At 51.1% G+C, this 22,665-nt stretch overlaps 1 protein-coding gene across 2 annotated transcripts; it reads left to right on the top strand.

Moving 5' to 3' along the window:
- The first annotated feature begins 7,109 nt into the window (after positions 1 to 7,109).
- Positions 7,110 to 15,967, top strand: PEX26 (peroxisomal biogenesis factor 26). Of its 2 annotated transcripts, XM_040974553.1 has the most exons (6): positions 7,110 to 7,206; positions 7,418 to 7,725; positions 8,839 to 8,979; positions 10,093 to 10,382; positions 11,733 to 11,879; positions 14,789 to 15,967. In XM_040974553.1, exons 2-6 carry the CDS (start codon positions 7,490 to 7,492, stop codon positions 14,890 to 14,892), a joined length of 918 nt encoding a protein of 305 aa, XP_040830487.1. In that variant the 5' UTR covers positions 7,110 to 7,206; positions 7,418 to 7,489; the 3' UTR covers positions 14,893 to 15,967. The 2 variants fall into 2 exon arrangements, with proteins under 2 accessions (XP_040830487.1, XP_040830488.1); XM_040974554.1 differs by lacking the exon at positions 11,733 to 11,879 and having other exon boundaries at positions 7,110 to 7,725.
- The last annotated feature ends 6,698 nt before the right edge of the window (positions 15,968 to 22,665 follow it).

Raw genomic sequence — 22,665 nt, 5'->3', positions numbered from 1 at the left:
AGACGCGGCAGGACGCAAAATGGCAGCCTGCCTTATCGGTCCTGATTATCTTCCCAAGGAACTCCCACGGGCAGGTCTGTACACGCTTGGCAGGCAACCACTGACGACAGGAGACGAGCTTGGTGCAATGGGCAGACTCTTGGCTGCCGCCAGCGCCGCCAACTGAAACTTCCTTAGGAAGCCGTGATGGTGTTCCGACTTGAGCATCGCACGCAGCCTGTGTCGCGAAGCAGCCTGGGCTGCGTCGACCCCTTTTCCCAGTGTTGCTCTGAATCCCAGCTCCGCCACCTCCAGCATAGCTTCCTGCTGGTGTATGCTGGGAGGCCCGGCTGGGTGACTGGGAAGCAGGTCTTGGCTCCATTTGGGAAGCAAAGCACTGGAAGATTTCTTCCTCTCATTCTCTTATTACTCATCTCTACGGGAGGTGAAAAACACACAAGTTTTAACAGAAGAAAGGCTGTGTTACTGTGGAGCAAGAATAGGGGTGTCACGTCAAGCCACACCATTCTAGGGGTGCCATTCACATGGACTCAGTGTGGGTACCACTCCCTGGGGCGGCACTGTGTTGAGTCCAAGGAAAGGTAATTGTTGCTGAGCAGGTTGATTTTCACAGGGAACAGCCTGGAGGAGGCGGGATCAGGGGAGACTCCAATGAGGACAGAGGACATCTCTTCCCTTCCGTGAGTGTCCGCAGCCCACGGACGAATCCACTCCGTTAAGCATCCATTACTGCTTTGGCATCAGGAAGCTCTGCTCTCGTATGGCCCTCTTGTGGGCCCTTCCAATAACCATGTTTCCTTAGCGTTATCTGTGTTAGCCGCTACTCAACAGAACCCTTCTTGAGGACACAGATGGGGTCTTACCCATTTTAGGACCCCCGTGTTTTATCTAGCACAGTGTAAAACAATGAGCAGGCAGTGCTCCCCAGGGGCTCTCCTCCTGAGCCATTTGTATTGGAACAGAGATTGAGAGGAGGGAAAGAGAAAATGACCTTCTGTCTGTTGGTTCACTCTCCAAGTAACTGCAACAACAGGAGCTGATCCAATCAGAAGCCAGCAGCTTCTTCTGGGTCCTCCCACGCAAGTGAAGGGTCCCAAGGCTTTGGGCCGTCGTCCACTGCTTTCCCAGGCCACAAGCAGGGAGCTGGATGGGAAATGGAGCAGCTGGGACATGACCCAGCGCCTGCACGGGATTCTGATGTTTGCAAGGTGAGGAGTTAGCCATTGGGCCATCGTACAGGCCCACATCTTGGAGCTTTGCTCAACCTTCTCTGAGATGACCTTCTGACTCCTGCAAGGGGGTGAGAATGTTCTTCTCATCTGGACTATGAGATAACTGACGGGGAGCCATTGAGGGCACTCTGCAGACTGCCCCCCGAATGTAGGATGTTGTGCGAAACTTCTAGATATTGCTTCAGCCGGGCCATTCAGACCATGTATGTTAAGCCTAAGCAGTGTCTGACCTTTAATTTCCAATCTGTAAAATAATTTTCCAATCTGCAAGTAAATATAATACTAATAGCAGTGACACCTGGTTGACAGGTGTACTGTCAAGTTCAAGTAACACAAGTGAAATTGGCTTAGAGTCCATATTCTGTATCTGTTGTGAGGACTTTAGAGACCAGGTGGCAACTCGTTCCCTGCTGTGTACATGTTGTGTGGCTTGGGCAAGTGGCTCGGCCTCTCTGCACTCCGGGTCCTCCATCTTACGTTATAAGGACGAAGCCAGGCCTTTGTCAGAGTCGTTGAGGACCGACACAAGTTCAAGGAAAGCGTTCGGGGGAGTGCTTAGCTCGCACTTGGCACTGCGCCGGAGAAGCCAACCTGCCACTGTTGTTTCTGTAGAAGACCCCGTCGCACTGTGATCGTGACAGTGACTTCTTAGCTTCGTGTGTCCATGCAGAGAAGCAAACAGGAAGCACTGAGTTTCCCCGTGGCATTCCAAGTACAGGCTGTTAATGAGAGCCACAAAACGCCCGAGGAGCATCGGGCGCCAGGAAGGCCTCCCGGGTGACCAGCGCAGGACTGCTGCCCTCCACCTGGCGGGCTCACTGCTCCGAGATGGCATGGTGCTGTTTGACGTGGGGCTCAGCCACAGATGCTCCTGGTCTGAGGAGCTCTGGATGGCTGGGAGGTGTTCGAAGGGCCAGGCAGGAAGGCTGGGTTTTTTTTGTTTGTTTGTTTGTTTCAAAATGTGGAACTAGCGCCCGGCACGGTGGCCTAGCAGCTTAAGTCCTCGACTTGCAAGCGCCAGGATCCCATATGGGCACCAGTTCTAATCCCAGCAGCCCCACTTCCCATCCAGCTCCCTGCTTGTGGCCTTGGAAAGCAGTCGAGGACAGTGCAAGGCTTTGGGACCCTGCACCCACGTGGAAGACCCAGAAGAGACTTCTGGCTCCTGGCTTCAGATTGACTCAGCTCTGGCCGTTGCAGTCACTTGGGGAGTGAATCATTGGACGGAAGATCTTCCTCTCTGTCTCTCCTCCTCTCTCTATAGCTGACTTTATAATACAAATAAATAACTCTTAAAAAAAATTAGAATTGCTTTAAAAAAAGAAATGTGGAACTGCCCTGGAGGGAGCAGGACGGGTCAGGTTGAATGTGGACTTGGCCATCTCTTGCCTTGGCGTGGGAGAATCGAACCTTGGACTCCATGTCAGAAAGCAAGATTAAAAAAATCCTGAGCGGAAATAAGAATTCTTCTTTTCCTTACTTGCCCTTCCATCTACGAGGAATCTTCAGAGAGTCTAGAAAATATGTATGATGGAATAATTTTGATTGGCTCTCATTTTTTTTCTGCCCCAGAATCAACTTGTTTAATTCCATTTTCCAGAAGCTTTTCAAGTCCCCTTTAATTCTACCCTCTTGCCTTCTCTCATCCTGACCTGGCCCAGTGAGTTAAGACTGTCAGTGGGCTGTCCCATGGTGCCTGCTGTTCTATCAGGTAGCTTGGTGCCAGCGTCTCAACAACGTACGTTACTGCACCACTGACATTGGGTGAGTGCTTGGCCTGATGCTTAAGATGCCAGCTGGGGTGCCCGCATCCCATGTGGAGGGCCCGGGTTTGATTCCAGCTTCCTGCTCATGCCAGCCCTGAGGGGCAGCAGGGGCACACCCCAGGGAGTCGAGTCTGACACCTGCACAAGAAGGCGGTTTGCGTTTGTGGCTGCTGACATCGGCTTGCTCAGATCTGGAATCAGTGGGCATCTGGGAAGTAAACTTAGAGGTGCTGTGCTATCTGCTGTTCCTCCTTTTCTCTCTCTCATTTTTTTTTTTCAATTATAAATTACATTGCATTATGTGACATAGTTTTATAGGTACTGGGATTCCCCCCAACTCCTCTCCAAACCCTCCCCCCATGGTGGATTCCTCCACCTTCTTGCATTACCACAGTTCAAGTTCAGTTGAGATTCTTTCATTGCAAGCATGTACCAAGTATAAAGCCCAGCATCTTATTGTCCACAGAAGTTCAACGTTTTCTTGGGGAGACCATCTCCGGTCTGACCTCCTTTTCTCTTGATCTCTTTCTCTCTGCCTCCCAAATAAATGTATACATAATTAAAAAAAAAATTAAAAACATTGGGCTTGGCACTGTAGCCCAGTGGCTAAATCCTCAGTTTATAACCGTCAGGATCCTATATGGGAGTTGGTTCATGTCCCCACTCCTCTATTTCCCATCCAGCTCCCTGCTTGTGGCCTGGGAAAGCAGTGGAGGATGGTCCAAAGTTTTGGTACCCTGCACCCACATGGGAGACCCAGAAGAGGCTCTGGGATCTTGGCTTCGGGTCAGCTCAGTTCCAGCTGTGTTGCAAACACTTGGGGGAGTGAACCAGCAGACAGAGGATCTTTCTGTCTTCCTTCTCTCTGTATATCTGCCTTGCCAATAATAATAATAATAATAAAAGAAATCTTTTGGAAAAAAATTAAAAACAGTGACTCCTCAGTGTCCAGAGCAGGTTGAACAAATTCGCATTCTTGGATTAATAACGTGTTCTATTCTGCCAAACAGAAGGAAGAGAATCAAGTCCCACCGCCTGGGAGCAGTTACAATGGGGATCCTGACATCTGCTGTGCTTGTTTGCTGCCCCCAAATAGGAGCGTTCCAACAACACATTAGCCCGGGGCCGGGAGAATGATCCTTGTGACCCCAGGATGACAGCGGAGGAGGGCAGGTGGGACCCCTGACATGCATGCTTCAGCGGGGGAATGAAGCTGACTTTGCTTCTTAGTTTCAGAAATCCTGGGGTGTCAGGAATGAGTAGTTGGTGTTGCGTCACCTATTGAGGAATTGGTGATAACATGTGCTAAAGGTTAAGTGGGTAGTTAAAAGTTGGGTCAAATGTACAAATGAAACATTTTTTTTTTTTCATACACTGTTGACACCACTTCCCCCTCTGTTGCCTTAAATATTTGATCTCAGTTTCGCCACCCCTTATCACTGGTTTTTTTTTTTTTTTGTAATGGTTGCTTTCCAAGGCTATGCTGCCATCTTCTGGAAGAGCTTGAAATAGCAAGAAATCTGATGGACGTGGTGAAGCCACTTGTAACACTGGCATTCCAAACTGGAGCCAATAGTTTGAGTCCTAGATAGTATGTTTTCCATGCAACCTCCTGCTAATATGCCTGGAACGGCCAAGGACGATGGCCCTGTCACTCATGTGGCCAACCCAGGTGCCTCCAGAAATGACATCGTGATGTGGGTCATGTCTTGCCGAGCCCTGCTCCGTCTTACTTTAGGCATTCTGCCTCTCTGATCTTTCACGACAGACATCTAAATTCATTACTGAGAAATGTCTATGCTTTTCTCTTTTGCAAGTCCAGTCATCTTTATCATCTGATGTCAAGTGTGATCTAATAAGTTAGCAATCTCAACAGTAGACCTGCCACTTTTTTCAGGAATCTGCTCTGGAGTTTGCTGTGGATGAATAAATCCTGGGTGATGAGAGGGCCTAGGGCGCAGGAGGTCCTCCCAGCGGTGCTCCTTTTGCCAGAGGCCAGGCAGGAGCATGAGAGCGCAGCTTCTCTCTGCTGACTCAGCTCTGGGTTTGCTGTCAGAGAATAAGCAAGGCAGACACTGTTGCTGGAATACGTTCCCAGGCTGTCCCAGTCTCCATTCTTAAGAATTCAAAGCAAAGGGCCCAGTGCGGTAGTCTAGTGGCTAAAGTCCTTGCATTGTATGTGCTGGGAGCTCATATGGGTGCCGGTTCTAATCCTGACAGCCCTGCTTCCCATCCAACTCCCTGCTTGCGGCCTGGGAATACAGTAGAGGATGGCCCAAAGCCTTGAGACCCTGCACCCACGTGGGAGACCTGAAGGAGACTCCTGGCTCCTGGCTTTGGATCGGCTCAGCTCTGACTACTGCAGCCACTTGGGGAGTGACTGATCAGATGGAAGGTCTTCCTCTCTGTCTCTCTTCCTCCCTGTATATCTGACTTTGTAATAAAAATAAATAAATCTTTAAAAAAACACATTTAGTTGCAGGGAAACCTGTGATGACAGACATATAGCAGAGAAGAATCCACACATTTGTGGGCAAAGGGTGAGAGGAAGAGCCATGTGGCCACAAGGAGAGAGACGGCCTCTGGGAGCCATGAGGAGAGAGACAGCCTCTGGGAGCCATGAGGAGAGAGACGGCCTTTGGGAGCCATGAGGAGACAGCCCCGGTGGCCACGAGGAGAGAGACACCTCCAGGGAACATGAGAAGAGAAATGGCCCGCGTGGCCATGAGGAAACAGCCCCTGGTTTGAACCCTTTTATTGGCCAGGGAGCATTGCCATGATTGAGAGTGACTCGGGTCAGGTGCATATGATGTTCCCTGGGAAGGTTTTCATGGTGTCTGCATGTTGCCATGTGAGTAGGTGCATCATGGGAAAGTGGCTGTTTCGGGGGTGAGAGGGGGTGGAGTCTGGGTGCAGGGCTAGAGACAGGAGTGTGGGAACCTCACAGCTCTGGGACTCCCCGACATCCTGCCTGGCCTCCATCCATACCAGTCCTACCTGCGCACCACAGGCACTCACACCCCCTGTTTTATCTGCCCTTAGCACGTATTGTTACATGACACGGTGCTGTGCCTCATTTACTGGGTAAGCTCATGAAGGCGCATTTTTGCCTCTCTGGTTGAGTGCTTAGGTATTCCAAAATTGCTCGCGTAGCAGCTGAAGTCCTCGGCCCATCCTCTCTTTCCTCGGAGGCTGAGGGTCCTGCTGTTCTGGCCTCCATTTCCCAGAGCGGGCAGAAAGCTCTGCACGTGGCTCTGCCAGGCCCGTGAGCAGGCACTCACCTGTGCCTGGCCTGTCTGCTCCCATCACCAGGGCAGCTACGCAATGCAGGGAACCAGGGAGGAACAAAAGTCAACAGGACCCGGTGGAAGCGCGCAGTTCCACAACTGACCAAATGCCTGATTGTATTCCTAGTACATTACCATAAATTCCATTACACATTGCGTGGCTTTTGACTCACAATATCCTCTCCTGCACGAGACACAAGGGTGCAAGGAGCTGCTGTAACTGCATCTGATGGTGAGCTTTCTGAACCAAAAGCAGAGCTTGGTCTGTTCCTGCAGAAGTTACACACACACACACTTTCTACGTAAATGAGAATCCACCTCACCTTCTTCACAGGGGAAATGGGGTAAGGCTGGTCGCACTTCACAAACCCGAGTGAAGAATAAAATAAGGTTGTATGCAAAGCGCTGAACACAGCATCTGAACCGTTTAGCACTATAAGGGTGAACGGGGAGAAAGACGGTCTCCCCTCCCAGCTGCCACCCCACAGAAGCTCAAGATCAGAAGCGTGAGCGTAGCTCCACCTCCTTCGCTGGAATTCCTTCCGTCCAGCCCGTGTTATTCAAGACGCCTCCCTGTCTCCCAAGACAGTTTGTTTGGGTTTTGTTGCCACCTGCCCTTCTTTCGCGGTCCCAAAACCTGCGGACAGGTAGGTTTTCTTTCAGGTCCTCGGCCGTTTCTGCGACGTAGCATGCTGGGAGTTGTAGTCCAAATCCTCTCCTCTGCTTCCACAGAGCGACTACACTGGGAACCTGGAACTACAAATCCCAGCGTCCTCCGCGCCACGCGGAAGGCGCACAACTGCCCCGGGCTGAGAGCACTAAAGATGGCGGAGGCCGCTGCGCGCCGCCCGCTGCCCTCTGCCCGCGGTGAGGCACTCGCGTGGTACAAAGGAGCCCAGAACGCCTCTCTTCGGAGCTAAGGTGCTCGGGGACATGTCGCGAGGCCGGAGAGGCTAGGGGGCAAATATTCTTAGGACGTAGCACTTGTGTGAACCTGAAAACTGGTCCCCAGGTGTCCGGTCCTTTTGAGCCCAGCCGTTGTCCCGCGTAGGACCCCTTCCTTTACGCTCTGCGGGAACCGATGTGGGGAAAGTGGTGAGGAAGGACGTGAGGACTCCTCCTCTCCTCTCAGGAATATCCCGGAGCTTCTGGACAGGCAGTTACTCTGGCGACCGAGGAGCCGGTCCGCGAGCCCAGGCTGGCCATGAAGGGCGACCCTTTGGCTCCCGCAGCCCCCCTCAAGGGCCTCGGGGGACCCCTGCGGAGCAGCGAGCCGGCACGCATCGGCCCGGCCCGATCTCGGGCCGTGGATCTGCTGGAGGAGGCGGCCGACTTGCTGGTGGTGCACCTGGACTTCCGCGCGGCGCTGGACACCTGCGAGCGTGCGTGGGAGAGCCTGGCCAGCGATGGCCTGCGGGAGGAGGAGGAGGCTCCTGGCACGTAGGTGCTAGCCCCGCAGCCTGTTTCTGGAAGCTTCTGGGGAGGGAGCAGGGTCTTTCGTGAGAGGACAGAGATTCGGCTTGCATGCCCTCTTTAGAGGAGGCGGCCCAGGCATTGCGCGATGAGGAAGAGGTCCCATGGGGCGGGTGACAGCTTGGTGGGAATCCACACGTGTTCTTTGCTCCCCTTTGAAGCGCAGCGTAGTGTGATAGGAAGGCTGATGGTTTGTTTGGCATCTGTCAGTAAGCAGGTGGCTGGAATCTCAGGATTGTTCCCCACTGACCCTGTCTGTACCGCGATGGTCCAGTGGCGTGTAAGGTTCAAGAATGAATCCGGAGAAAGCTTTGCTCCTAGCTTGATCCATCCTTGTGTGGCAGTTGAGGGCATTGTTTCCCCGGGCATAGTTCTGTCCTCACAGTCTGACGAGCCAAGGAGGCCTGGGCGCGTTTTTAGGTGGCGGTAGGTTGCTGGTTACAATGAACGCGAAAGGTTTTGCTTCTGGGTGTCCGAGGTGCCCTTACAAGGCAATAGTAAAAGACCAGTTTTACAGACCCGGTAGCTACACTTAGCCAGAAATCTTGTTCCAAGGTTTGCTATGCACTTAGCTCCACCTCTTTTTTTTTCAAAAACTTTTTGTTGTGGGCATGTAGTCTGTATACCAAGGAGTGCACAGGTAAATGAGTCTTTTTGCTGTTGTTCTTTAAGCACGCTCCTATCCACCACGCAGGGAGCAAAACATCGCTAAGTACTGTAAGAATCCTCCTCTCGCTCCCTCCGTTTCTTCATGTGAGAAATCGGAGTGTATTGTTGTTCCCCGGAGTTCCAAAACTTTCCATCCACCTGGTATGATCAACTTCCACTTATTCCTGATTGTAGCCGATGGGAAGGCGTGCATTCAGCAAGAGATATACAGAAACTTTTAGCTCCTAGCGGGAGGGCAGGCTGAGGGTGACTGTCAGGCCCAGCCGCTTCCCCTGGGTGAGCTTGGCGGGGGTGGCTGCTGGAAGGAGGAGGCAGAGAGGCGTGGACCCCCCCGGGGTGGAGGTGGCAATGCAGGTGGAAGGGCACGCCTTCTAAACCCAGTCTAAACCCAGTCGCTCCTCCTGCTGACAGCTGTGTGGAGGTGCAATGCTCCCTGTGTGTGGTGGGGATCCAGGCCCTGGCGGAAATGGACCGATGGCAGGAAGTCCTCTCCTGGGTCCTTCGGTATTATAAGGTCCCTGAAAAACTGCCTCCCAAGGTCCTGGAGCTGTGGTAAGTTCTTGCTGCTCGTACAGAGTAAGTCCAGAGAACTTGTGTGTCCTATTCTGAATTAGGGTCTGGTAGCTGCTTATTCCCATTCCTTATCATTTCCCTGAAAATCTAACCATTTGTTGTCCTTCCCTGTTTTTTTAGACCCCAAAAGATAGCAATAAAGGAAGAGGGAGGGGGAATTCAGTAGTGGGGTAGAGAAAGCAAGCAGGAGACACAGAATGGGAGAACAGAGACACAGCCGGGAGACCTGCCTGCTACTTTCTGGGAATATCTGCTTTTTAAAATGTTAATTAACTTGAGCCCGACATGATAGCGTATTGGTTAAAGTCCTCACCTTTACACGCCGGGATCCCATATGCGTGCCGGTTCTAATCCTGGCGGCCCCGCTTCCCATCCAGCTCCCTGCTTGTGGCCTGGGAAAGCAGTCGAGGATGGCCCAAAGCTTTGGGACCCTGCACCCATGTGGGAGACCCGGAAGAAGCTCCTGGTTTCTGGCTTCAGATCGGCTCAGCTCCAGCTGTTGTGGCCACTTAGGGAGTAAATCATCAGACAATATCTTTCCTCTCTGTCTCTCCTCCTCTCTGTATATCTGACTTTGCAATAAGAATAAAACTGCATCTTTAAAAAAAAATTAACTAACTTATTTTACTTCTTTGAAACAGACAAAGATAATAAGAGAGAGAGCCGCAGAGAGATCTCCCACCTTCACTTCCTAAATGCTCACAGTGGCTCTGCTGGGCCAGGCCCAAACTGGGAATGCCCTGCAGGCCTCCCAGGAGGATGACAAGGATCCAAGTGTCTGAGTGATTAGCTGCTGCTCCCCAGGGCAGGCTTTAGTTAGAATCAGGGGCAAGGGTGGGATTCGAACCTGGACACTCCGATAGGGGGTGCAGGTGTGCCACAGTGGTGGCTTAACCACTGAGCCAGATGTGCCTGCCCTGCAGTTATAACAGTGGCAGTGAGCCCTAGGGAAGGGCTGGGGCATCTGAGAGAAGTTGGCATTTGAGGAGCATAATAGTGAAGAGAAATAAAACAACTTTGGAGAACTGATGTTTTTTTCTTTCTTTTTTTTTTTTTTTGTTGGGGGGAATTGGATTTTTTTGGGGGGTGCAGCATTCTTTTATACAGCAAAATGGAAGCATCTGGAATCATGCTGGATGCGGTCACTGCCTGGCTCCAAGACCCAGCTAATCAGGGCCTTGCAGAGTATGGGGCTTTGGCAGCCCTGCACCTGCAGCGAGTGCTGCTGCCCCTGGGCCACCTGTCCCAGGCGGAGGAGCTGCTGGCAGGCTCTGCAGCGTTGGACGAGGAGCAGCGGCGGGGTGTACTGCACGCCATTCATTCAGCAAAGCAGCGGCAGACGCAGGAACGCTCAGGCCTTCCACCCACGCAGAAGCAGGAAGGTAAGGTGTGATCCCCAGGTGGCCTCTGGAAAGTGAAGTTGTGGGCTCTGCCTGCACCTGCATCCATCATGGTTCTCCTAGTAACTTGGGAGCAGTTCTTTTTTTGGGGGTGGGGTGGGGTGGAGAATGAATAACTTCTGAGTCAGAAAAAAAAAAATCACAGCCCCTCTCAAGTTGGCAAAGGCCGGAAAATCTTCCTGTGGGGAGAGCTCACAGATCCTATTTTCTTGGACGTCACATTGTTGCTGGGGTCTGATGAATTACCTGTTTAGGGTCTCCGCCCTAGGTTTTGCCTTCATGGTGCTGCCTGGGTAGGATGCTACTATGCCTTTAGGCGCTGGCCTAAATGCACAGGGCGCTGAGAGGTACTGGGGATGGCCAAAGAAAAATTAACTATTGCTATAACTTGGTATCTTGAGTTAGGAGATAAAAATTCAGAAAGTTCAGCATTGGGTCCTCCCGCCCAAGTGTCCGTCTGCCTTCACACGGTGGCGCTCTGGAGACTGTCCCTGTTGGTTGATGTCTACCCTCGCCCATTTGAGAGCAGTTTTACACAGTGGTTCTACGGGGAGACCACTGTGTAGGCCTGATACCACCTGCCTGGCTAGTGACGTACAAGGGGCTGTTCGGTTATCAGGGAGCTGCAAGGATCTTGACCCTGGTCTCTGAGTCCTTTTAGCTTCGTCTCAAATGCTAATTAACCCGTGTGGCTTCCAAGGATGGAAAATTCATACTGTCCTGCAGCAACATAGTCTCTACATGGACAGTTCTCTGGGGAGTCCTTACACCGAGCAGGGTTTCCCAGAGGAGTTTTTGCTCACTAAGCATTGATCTTTGACCTCCTGGGAGTGTACAGAATAGACTTTGTTCATTTAAGAGACGTGCGCATGCGTGTCGTCAGTGGGGCAGGTGCAGTGGCTCGTCACGCTAGTGCTCTCTAGGTAGGGCACTGGTCTGTGTCTCTGCGACAGGCAAAGCTGGGAAAGGCCGAAGTCGGGAGCTTGGGACTCCTGCCTGCTGTCCCATGAGGGTGGCACAGATCCAAGCGCCCGCCAGGATGCCCAGCCGGCAGGACGGGGCGGGGTGGGGAGGGTGGGGGCTGCCATGCAGGCTCTGTGATGTAAAGAGTATGAAGAGCACGGGCACCAGAGCCATCGAGGCAAAGAGGTGATAGTCTGGCGGTGCAGGCTGCCCTTAGGACACGATTTTGGATTTCCTGAAGCAACCGCTCTGTGAGTTGGATGAGGAAAACATCCTCACTCCCTTCTGTTCAGCTCTCGACAGTGAACTTGAGAGCCAGGGAAGCTGTTTCTTGTAATTTACTGTGAATTTCCTCCGTGCCCTCACCAGGCGCCCTCTCCCACAAGTTCCAGTCGCTCCTGATGTTGCTGCGCCAGCTGTGGGACGCGGCGGTGAGCCACTTCTTTGCTCTGCCCTTCAAAAAGAGCCTCCTGGCCGCCCTAATCCTCTGTCTCTTGGTGGTGAGGTTTGATCCAGGTGAGTGATGGGACCTTGTCCCCTCTGCCATCCTTCCTGGGCCTTTGGGAGCAGGTACTTTTTTTTTTTTTTTTTTTAAGATTTATTTATTTATTTATTGGAAAGTCAGATACACAGAGAGGAGAGACAGAGAGGAAGATCTTCCAAGTGAGCGCAACGGCCGGTGCTGTGCCGATCCAAAGCCAGGAGCCAGGAACTTCTTCTGGGTCTCCCACATGGGTGCAGGGTCCCAAAGCCTTGGGCCATCCTCAGCTGCTTTCCCAGGCCACAAGCAGGGAGCTGGATGGGAAGTTGGAGCTGCTGGGATTAGAACCGGCGCCCATATGGGATCCTGGTGCGTTCAAGGTGAGGACTTTAGCTGCTAGGCCACGCCGCCAGGCCCGGGAGCAGGTACTTTACAACACGCCCTTCCAGGCTCCCTGGTAGGATTGAAGGCACTTGTTGCAACACCCCTCCTTGTGTCTCCTTTACAAGGAGGAGCTACTAGACCTAAGCAAGAGTTACTCCGCGACCCCCAAAGGAAAGAGCAGGCTGACCTGCCTCCACCCTGTCTTGGTGGCCCCAACACTGTGGGAACATCAGCATTGAAAACAGAAATCTTTGTTATAACAGTTTGACTTAATCCAGTCAAACGTTACTGTCTAATTACATGTTCACGCAAGGGGCCGGGCGTTGTGGTGCAGTGGGTTAAGCTGCTGGACCACTGCCCCTCCTCCACTCTCCGGGACCTGGCGTGGCCTCTGTGGGTGAGTCCTGCTTTGTCTTCCTGCTGGTGCACATCCTGTAGCCCGGCTGGGAGCCGCAGATGAATGGCTCCCGCAGGTGAATGAATGGCTCCCGCAGGTGAATGGCTCCCGCAGATGAATGGCTCCCGCAGGTGAATGGCTCCCACAGATGAATGGCTCCCGCAGGTGGAGCCGGCTTGCCCTTGGCCCCCACCTGTTGTCAGTACTTTGGGAAACGAACCAGAGTCCGGAGTGTCTCTCACACTCTGTCCCGCTCTCTCTGTCTCTGCTGCTCAAATGCATTTTTTAAAAAAATCACTTCAAAAACACAAGTATTAACTCAAAATATGTTATATTGTCGATCAGTCGGTCACACATTTTAGAAAATGTGGAAGATAAAAATGGAAAGGAGAAAGTTAGAATAATAGCTGGACTATCCAACTTTTTCTGTTACAAATATTCTTGGTAGTTTTGTACAGCAAACACTTTTGAGCATGGCTTTCAATAGCTAAATGATATTCCCATTTTTAGAATTCATCCAGCAGCCTCTGTTTTGATTGCATACCTCCCTGTGAGGTAGAAATGAGCTTCCTGGAGATATTTGGGAACCGCCTCTGCTGTCTGCCAAGGAGTAAGCCTGCAGCAGTGTGGGCGCTGTGCCAGGGGCAGCTCCTCCTGCAGCAGTGTGGGCGCTGTGCCAGGGGCACCTCTTCCTGCAGCAGTGTGGGCGCTGTGCCAGGAGCAGCTCCTCCTTTAGGTATTTTTCTGTGTAAACTCTCATTTACGACCTTCTCTCTCTCCTCGTGGATTTACACATAGAATGAGATTATCCAACTTTCAAAATTGAAGGACAAACTAGAACTTGTTATTCCTGTTACTCTTTTTTGCTTTAATTTTTTGATTGAGAAACCTAAGGACCAAGGACCTAAAATGGTTAGCCCAGGGTCCCGCACTTTGGTCTGAATGTCTCTGCTTTCCAAAAAGTTCACTAGGTAAGGTGTCAGAAACGCTAAGGAGTCTGTGTTCACCCTGCTTTACCCTGTGACTTGGAAAAGCTTGGTAAACATGTGGGTATTTGTGGTTTCCCACAAACCCTGATTTCCAAAGCGGAGCAACGGGAAGCCATTTGAGCTGTCCTTTTGCACGGCCAGGCACAGCTTACTTCTTCAGAGGCGCCCTGGCCCAGCAGCCCCAAGCCACAGTGGCAGGCTTGACTGACTGCAGTGGGACGGAAGCCTGCTGGTGGCTGTGAGTAGAACCTGGTTGGAAACACGCAACAGGGGGCCGGCATGGTGGTGGGGCGCGCTAATTCTTTACCCGTAGCACTGGCATCCCAGGAAGATGGCGGGTTCATGTCCCGGCTGCTCCACTTGTGAGCCAGCTCTCTGCTTGTGGCCTGGTGAAAGCAGTGGTGCATGGCTCAGTTTTATGAAAAATAAAATGTACTGGATTGGTTTGTTTACCTTGTTTGATCTACTGATATTCTATTTAAAGAGAATTTATATTTCTTTCATAAAGAAGAAAAGAAATCGGAGAAAGCTAACGACAGCTGCCCTTGTTTCATGCTTGCTTGCTTGCTTTTTTTTTTTTTTGAGATTTATTTGTTTATTTATTTTATTGGAAAGGCAAATTTACAGAGAGAAGGAGAGACTGGCTCATGCAAGGCGAGGATTTAGCCCCTGAGCCATCACACTGGGTCCCATTTTCCTGTTTTTGTCACAAGTTAGATTGGAATGTAATAAACCTGAGCTTTTCTTCTCAGCACAATTTTCTTTTTTTCTCAGATCATTCTGAAGCAAGTGAGGAAAATATATCCCAGCAAATGTGTTCTAGAGATAGTGAAATGATTGAATTTATTTGAAAGGCATGGGGTTGGGCAGGAAACCTTGCTGTCACCTTCTGGCTTATCTGTAAAGCGCTGGGTTGGGCCAGGCTGAGGTTTTAACTACTGCCACACCCGTTGCCTCCTAGGGTGTGCGTTAGCAGGAAGCTGGGATCTGGAGCCTGGAGTCCAACCATCCCAGGCACTCTGACAGGGGATGTGGGAGGCTAGAGATAACACTGGCACCAAAACAGGCTTTCAAATAACCATACGTGACCCCCAGGTGGCACGGGAGGCGGGCTTGGGCACGGCCGGAGGAGGGGTGTAGGCAGGCACTCAGCAGTCTTCCCTTTGCCTGGCAGCTTCCCCGTCTTCCCTGCCCTTCCTCTACAAGCTGGTGCAGTTCTTCGAGTGGATCCGCAAGGCCAGGTTTCCTCGCCTCTACCAGCTGCCCATCCGTGACTGAAGGGCCTTCGCTGTCCACCTCCACCCACAGCCACGGCGGTCTAGCAGTCCTGGGAGGCCTGGTTCCTGCTGCAGCTGGGCCCTACCTAATTCTGGAGAAAGCTGACGTAGTCAGGTGGTTGTGTCGTACTGTTTGAGCGCCCTGCCCTTGGCACTGCACTCTGACCGACCTTGGCCATGACCAGTGCCAACAGCGGGCTGTACACAGCTCCTCAGGAACAGTGGCCCCTGTTGGCTAAAGGAGGGGTTTGGGAACAGGGAGCGTGTCCCTGAGACAGTCCAGCTTGTTGGCAGAGCGTGGAGGCTTATTCGGAGAGTTAACGGCCTGAACATCCAGAAAGATCCTGACAGGATGGCCTTGGCTTTTTCCTTTCTGGAAAAAACTTGCTTTTGAAATGGTCCCTCCAGGAAGTACCTCGCGACGCTGGAGACCTGAGCGAGCCTCTTCCCTAACTCTCGCCATCGTCTGGCATCACTGCGTGTCAGTGTGCTGGCTGCGGTCGTGCAGGGGGTTAGGAGCTGCTGGGGGCGGGGGGGAGCTCTCACTGCTCACACTGGGGGCGTGTCTGGCAGCACCGCCTGGCTGACTGCTGAGAGCAAGATGAGACTGCCCGGCCCTGTCACCACGGAAGCGATCTTGCTCAGCGCCTCTTGTTCTTCGTCTCGGTTTTCCAGCGTGGCGGGGAGCCCGAGTCCTGCTCCGCGACGTGCGGTGCCTCTGCATACTGCTGCCTGCCAGCCTGCGCCCTCCTCCCACCCTGCGGCTTCTGTCTCATGGCCGTTTCACCGGGGTCTGCCTCTATGTTTGCCCCCTTGGGTCCCACTGTTGGCAGCTTCTCTCCTTTCCGTGTCCTGTTCTACTAGCTATGTCCTGGTGTTTGTAGAATGCCCAACTTTTTTTTTTGTTCGTGTGGCCTTAAAAAGCAGGCCAACCCCAGAGACTGATGAGCTGAAAATGGAACTGGGTAACCAGGTGATCTGGAAGGGGTGGAGGTTGGGCAGAAAGGACACATGGAGTTTGAAGGCAGCGAGCCACAGAAGCCTTCGGGAGGACGTGTAGGAACCTTAGCGTGCTTTTTTTTTTTTTCTTTTAACATTTATTGGAAAGGCAGATTTACAGGGAGAAGGAGAGACAGGGAGAAAGACCTTCTGTCTGCTGGTTTACTCCCCAAGTGGCTGCAACAGCCAGAGCTGAGCCAATCCAAAGCCAGGAGCCAGGAGCCTCTTCCGGGTCTCCCACGCAGGTGCAGGGTCCCAAAGCTTTAGACTGTCCTGCGTTGCTTTCCCAGGCCACAAGCAGGGAGCTGGGTGGGAAGTGGAGCAGCTGGGACATGAGCCAGCGCCCGTGTGGGATCCCAGCACACACAGGCGAGGACTTCAGCCACTAGGCTCCCTTGCTCGGCCCGAGCCTTAGCGTTTGAGGAGTTGAAATGGTTAATGTTTTTCTCCCTGTCCACAGAAAACTTGGCGCAGAGCACTGTTGGGCTGTCCAGGTGGGAAAAGGCTTCCAGCAGGGGGCAGCCAGGCTGCCCCACGCTGGGATCCCAGTCTGTGGGTGCCAAGAATATAGGGAATGCCTACTGGCTTTTCTGAAAAGTAGGTTGATTTTTCTGGATTTTTAAGCCAACAGCGTTCTTTAGAAAAAATGAAGTGCAGGCTGGGCCACAGCGCTTGTCCATCCGTGTAGGGGGCTGGGGCTGAGCTGTCCACACGGCTGTGTCCACCACTGAGTGCACTGGCTGCTGCAGTGGCCACACTCAACCTGGCCCTGCAGTGGCTGGCGCACACACACAAGTCAAGTCTGAGTTCACCCCAGGTGAGATTCCTTGGGGGACTCAGCCACCAGACGGTTGGACTCAGACCCCAGGCACAGGGGAGGTTACAGCACGTGTGCTCCAGCCTTGGGGTGCATGTGTTGGGCCTCGGCCCAGATGTGTTTTGTGTGACATGCCAGCTCATCTAGGCCAGTAGAGGACATTGACCGCCTCATCGGAGGATGGAGAAAGCAGACTGGACAATTCCAGCCAAGCTTCGTAGTCTGTCCCTGGGTGTGTGGACACGCTAAGGTGCACTTTGTCAACCAGTAGATCTTGGGGAAATTTTTCAACCCTGGTGTGTGACAAAGCTGGCGATGTATCAGAACTGTTAAAATGACTCAAGCAGCACCCTCGGAACACTCTTTCCCCACATCAGGGTCTCTAAGGCGTCATCAAATGACTGCCCCCATCCCCGGTGCTGGTGTAGTTTGATAGCAAGGAATGCCCCCCATCCCTGGCTCAGGAGGGGGAAAAAAAAAACCCAAAACTGAAACATTTGTGCCACCCGTCTTCCTGTATATCCGACCCTGCCCTCGGTAATTACAGGCCCACAGGGACTTGCATGCATCTTAACTGTGCAAACAGTATTATTAAAGAAAATAAAAGAATTTTAAAAAAAGTAAACTCCACAGCCCTTGGGATTACATATGAATTTCCAGAGTGTGGTCCATTTTACAGAACAATGAGTGCTCTTTTGTAAGGGTTTCTAACTAGAACCTAGAAGACTGGGAGAAGGGAATTGGGTAAGGTTTGAGATCCCTCCTTCTTTTAGAATGTTCTACTATTCCAGTTAAAACTCTAATGACTTCTCGTTGCTCACTATTCAGCCTCTTAATGGGGTTTAAGGTTCCTGCCACTGGGCCGGGTTAACAGGAGGCCCTTGTTCCTGTGTAACTGCCCTCTGGCTTCCCGGCCAGTTTTCTGAACACTACCCGCTGCCTCAGGGCTCGGTGCCTTTAGCTCGTGCTGTTCCTTTCTGCGGGCCTTTCCAGAACTTGCTGTTTGCCTGGGTAACTCCTTAAGCTTCTGGACTTACTCAGGGGTTAACTCTGGGATTGCTCTTTGGACCCTCCTTGCCCCCATTTCTTGGCCTCCTGTGTTGGTGACCTAATCCTGGAATCCTTTGTTGCTTGCAGTAACCGAGCTCTCTGACTTTGGGGAGTGTGGCTTGTGGCAGTGCTTACTAAGAATCGGGCTCAGGTCTCTGCTGTACCTGCTGTGCGAGTGGGAGTGGGGGGGAGGCAGCCTCTCTCAGCCTCAGGCTCTCTTCTGTTCATCCTTCTCGCAGGGACGAGCAAATGAAGTGTACGTGTGATATGCTTGGAACCCAAGTGGGAATCCTGCAAGTGAGCGCTGTCTCCCGGTACCTCATGTGCCGGCTGAGTGCCGGGAGTTAGCAGGTGCTCGCCAGGATTGCAGTGGGTCGATAGAACTGATGCAACAAGTCTGTGTGCTTTTGGTGACTTATTTGGGGTTTGTGTTACGAAGAAGACCTGACCATACCCAACTCATTTTTCTGCCCTCTGGGCCTCCTCAGCCTTGTGCTGCAGGCCCCGGGTGTGTGTCTGCTCACGTCCTGAGCTTTGCAGTCCTGTCTAATGACCATTCCCAACTTCGTACCTAGTCGGGGAAAGAACTGAGAACCAAAACTGCTCCTGTGACCTTGAACTTTTCTGAAACTGTATAGGCTGGTGCTCACATTGATCCTCAACTCTGAACTTGATTAAATCAAAATTGGAGAGCTGACTTTCTGGTTAGTCTCACGGAATAGGCATTAGCTACATGAGGCAAGTCCGTATTGAGATGTCCTGTATTTATAAGCTACTGTAATTATACTGGTTTTCAAAGACCTAGTACTGGGGAAAAAAAAATGGAAATCAGTAGTTTTAAAAAATTTTGGTTGCATGTTGAAATGGTAATATTTTGGCTATATTGAATTAAATCAATTCATGAAATAAAATTTCAACTTTTTAAAAAATTGAGGCTCCCAGAGTATTTATTAATTACACATATGGTTCACATTATATTTTTGTTGGATAATGCAGTCCATAACAGGATGAACACACTCTAGCAAGTTCAGAGATTGTGGCAATCAACACGCACGGTGGGATTCTGATGTCAACTTGGAAAGGTTGTCTGTTGAAGAACTGGGTGCAGACTGTTTTTAAAGAAATGGAGACCCAGAGAGGTAGGCTGATTTGCCCCAGTCACGGAGCCTGAAAAAGATCTCATCTCCTTGTTATCAGGCCGAGTGCCCCTTTCAGCACAGTGCAGTCTGAAAGGCCTTCCCTTCTGCCGCTCCCTGGCTGAAGCTGACTGCTACTGTGCAAGTATTGCCTCGACTGGTTCTGTGGAGTTCTGAAAGGATGAAACAGATATTTATGTGTAAGTTAGAGCTGAGAGAAAGAGGGAGGGAGGGACAAAGAGAGGGAGCGTTGGGGGAATCGAGTCCTCTATCTGCTGGTTCGTTCTCGCCCGAGCCGGGAGCCAAGAACTCCACCTGCTTTCTCACGTGGGCGACAGGGCCCCCACACTTGAACTATTCTCTGCTGCTCTTACTAGGGCATTAACAAGGGGACTGGGTCATGAACTCAGATACCACAAGTGGCGGCTTTACCGGCTGTGCCACGATATTGGCCCCCAAATGGCTACTTTTAAATTTAGAGGTGCAGGGGCCCGGTGGCGTGGCCTAGCACCTAAAGTCCTCTCCTTGAACGCGCCAGGATCCCATATGGGCGCCGGTTCTAATCCCAACAGCTCCAACTTCCCATCCAGCTCCCTGCTTGTGGCCCGGGAAAGCAGTCGAGGACAGCCCAAAGCTTTGGGACCCTGCACCCGTGTGGGAGACCCGGAAGAAGTTCCTGGCTCCTGGCTTTGGATCAGCATAGCATCGACCATTGCGCTCACCTGGAGACTAAATCATCGGGTGGAAGATCTTCCTCTCTGTCTCTCTTCCTCTCTGTATATCTGACTTTCCAATAAATAAATAAATCTTTTAAAAAAAATTTAGAGGTGCTAAGGAGAGCAGAAATGTATATTCCTCTTTCTGTGGTCAGATGGTAGGCTGGGGGAAGTGGTGAAGTAGAGAGGAGAGATGAGTGTAGTGACCCCAGGGGTACAGTGGACGGCAGCAACGCAGTCCCTGCGGGAGGACTTGGGCTTTTGCTTCCAGGTAAGTTAGAAGGAATGAGGAAATGTTTCATAGCGTTATCAAAATGATCAATATTCCTCACACGTGTGTATTCTTGTGTTTTTGTAGATTTTATATTAGAGTTTTACATGTGTGATACAAAATTCAATAGTTACAAAAGGGTGTTTATGGAAAGCAAGGTCTGGCCCCACCCTGCTCCCCGTACGCCCTCTGCCCTTCCCCCAGCTTCCTATCTAGATGCAGTTACTGTTGCAAGACTCCTTCCAGAAATATTCTCTGACATTCGGTTTTTCTCTCTTATACAATTGACAATGTTACACTACATCTGTGCACACTTAGCTACACTCTTCTTCAAGAATTAGAAATGTTTGTCCCTCCCAGTATGTCCAGCGCCCTGTCCTTAATAGCTGTGTGTTGTTCCAGTGTCTAGTCCCATCACAGAGCTTTTCCTTTCGGAATAGGTTGACATCTCTCCGTTTTTTCTTAGAAGTATAGCCAGAACACATTTCTGGTTCAGAGGTCACAGTTGCACCTTTTTTTTTTTTTTTAAGATTTATTTATTGGAAAGTCAGATATACAGAGAAGAGGAGAGACAGAGAGGAAGATCTTCCATCTGATGATTCACTCCCCAGGTGAGCGCAATGGCCGATGCTATGCTGATCCAAAGCCAGGATCCAGGAACTTCTTCCGGGTCTCCCACACGGGTGCAGGGTCCCAAAGCTTTGGGCCGTCCTGGACTGCCTTCCCAGGCCACAAGCAGGGAGCTGGATGGGAAGTTGGAGCTGCTGGGATTAGAACCGGCGCCCATATGGGATCCCGGCGCATTCAAGGCGAGGACTTTAGGTGCTAGGCCACGCCGGGCCCACAGTTGCACCTTTTTACTGTCCCTTTGGGGCAACACAGAGCCAACTGCTCAGCCTCCGTAACCACCCACAGCTCTGACTTCTTGTCATGCACTCTGGGTGTTGTTTGTTTTCTAAATCTGGACTAGCACGCAAGCCTGCCATCCAATCAAAACATCCAGCGAAAGTGGCAGACAAAAAGGCCTAAGCAGAATGGCAAGTGGGTCCCCTACGACGTGCCACCCCCCCTTCCCTCCTTGCCAGGAGCATCCCGGGATAATGAGACTCTTGGCTTTGCTCTCTGATTTAGTTAGGCAGGCTGAGAACTCCCTTGCCACCCTGCTCTGACATCTTCTCGGAACTCAAGCATGCAGGATTTAACAGGAAAAATAGATGGCCCATCTGGCTTGCTCCTGGAAACCTTAACATTTTGAACTGGTCAGAAGCTATATTAAAGACAGTGGACACGATTCCTTCAGAGGCCCAGTCAACCCTGCCTTGTGCCGTTTCCTCAATGATGAAGGAGAGAACCAGATACTGTGTACCAGTCTTGATTCCTCTTGCAAAAACAGCACAATTTTTTTAAAAAAGATTTTTTTGTTGTTGTTGGAAAGGCAGATCTACAGAAAAAAGGAGATACAGGGGGAAAGATCTTCCATCTGCTGATTCACTCCCCAAGAGGTCGCAACAGCCAGAGCTGAGCCAATCCAAAACCAGGAGCCAGCCAGGAGCCTCTTCCAGGTCTCTCAAGCGGGTGCAGGGTCCCAAGGCTTTGGGCCATCCTCCACTGCTTTCCCAGGCCACAGGCAGGGAGCTGAATGGGAAGCAGAGCTGCCTTAGAACTGGTGCCCATATGGGATCCCAGCACACCCAAGGCCACTTAGGGAGTGAATGTTCATTAACTTCATATTGATGAAAGTTCACTATTTCTCTCCCCATTGTGGACTGTATACACTGGCTCTGTGTTTAAGGGGATGCATAATGGAAGTATAGTGGGGACTGATATGTCCAGGGGTGGAGATATAGAGCAGCTGGGGACGGCCCAAGGCCTTGGGACCCCACACCTGTGTGGGAGACCTGGAGGAGGCTCCTGGCTTCAGATCGGTGTAGCACCGGCTGTTGCGGTCACTTGGGGAGTGAATCATTGGCTGGAAGATCTTTCCTCTCTGTTTCTCCTCTTCTTTGTATATTGACTTTCCAATAAAAATAAAATAAATCCTTTTAAAAATTAATAAGTTAATTTTGGTGTGGAAAATTTTGAAATCTGTGAGTCCACAGGGTCTTCAGAAAGTTTGTGGAAAAAAAATGCATATTGTGAAAAAACTATATATAGATTTCAATTTCTTTTTTTGCACCAAAAGAAACTTACCTTTTAATTCTGCTTTCCAAAAGATGCCATGCAGCTTTCTAAGCACTTACTAATGGAATCCTGCAACAAACCAAAATATAGCTAATATGACCGCGTTTTAGGGATGACAGAATGGACAGCAGTGCTAAGCTACTTGCTCAGTCTCCCATGGATATCAATGGGTTGAACTTGGGCTTCAACTGAGGCAGATCAAAATCGGAGTTCATTTTGTTTGTGTAACAGACCCTGCGTGTAACACACCATGCAATAAAGGCTATTCGAAAGGAAGAGTTGGAAGCAGTGAAAGTTGGAGAGCATCAAAGGCAGGTGTGGGGAGGAGGACGGACGTGAGACCTGGGCACCTGTTCTAGTGGGCTCATTGCTCTTCTCTCTGCAGAGGAGAGCAGGAGGTATTCCTTTTCAAAGGTACCTTTTTTTTTTTCAGGAAGCCACTCCAAATGTTTTAGGAATTTTGCTGGTTTTGCTAGTCCATTGCCAAGCTCAGGAGCTGGTTTAAATTTTTTATTTAAAGATTTTATTCATTTATATTGGTAGGGAAGATTTACAGAGAGAAGGAGAAACAGAAAAATTTTCCATGTGCTGGTTCACTCCCCTA

Source organism: Ochotona curzoniae, unplaced genomic scaffold (assembly GCF_017591425.1).
Source record: "Ochotona curzoniae isolate NIBS_2020 unplaced genomic scaffold, NIBS_Ocur_1.0 contig_2457, whole genome shotgun sequence".
Taxonomy (NCBI): domain Eukaryota; kingdom Metazoa; phylum Chordata; class Mammalia; order Lagomorpha; family Ochotonidae; genus Ochotona; species Ochotona curzoniae.
The sequence above is the reverse complement of the archived record's forward strand: the minus strand, read 5'-3'. Positions and strand labels throughout refer to the sequence as shown.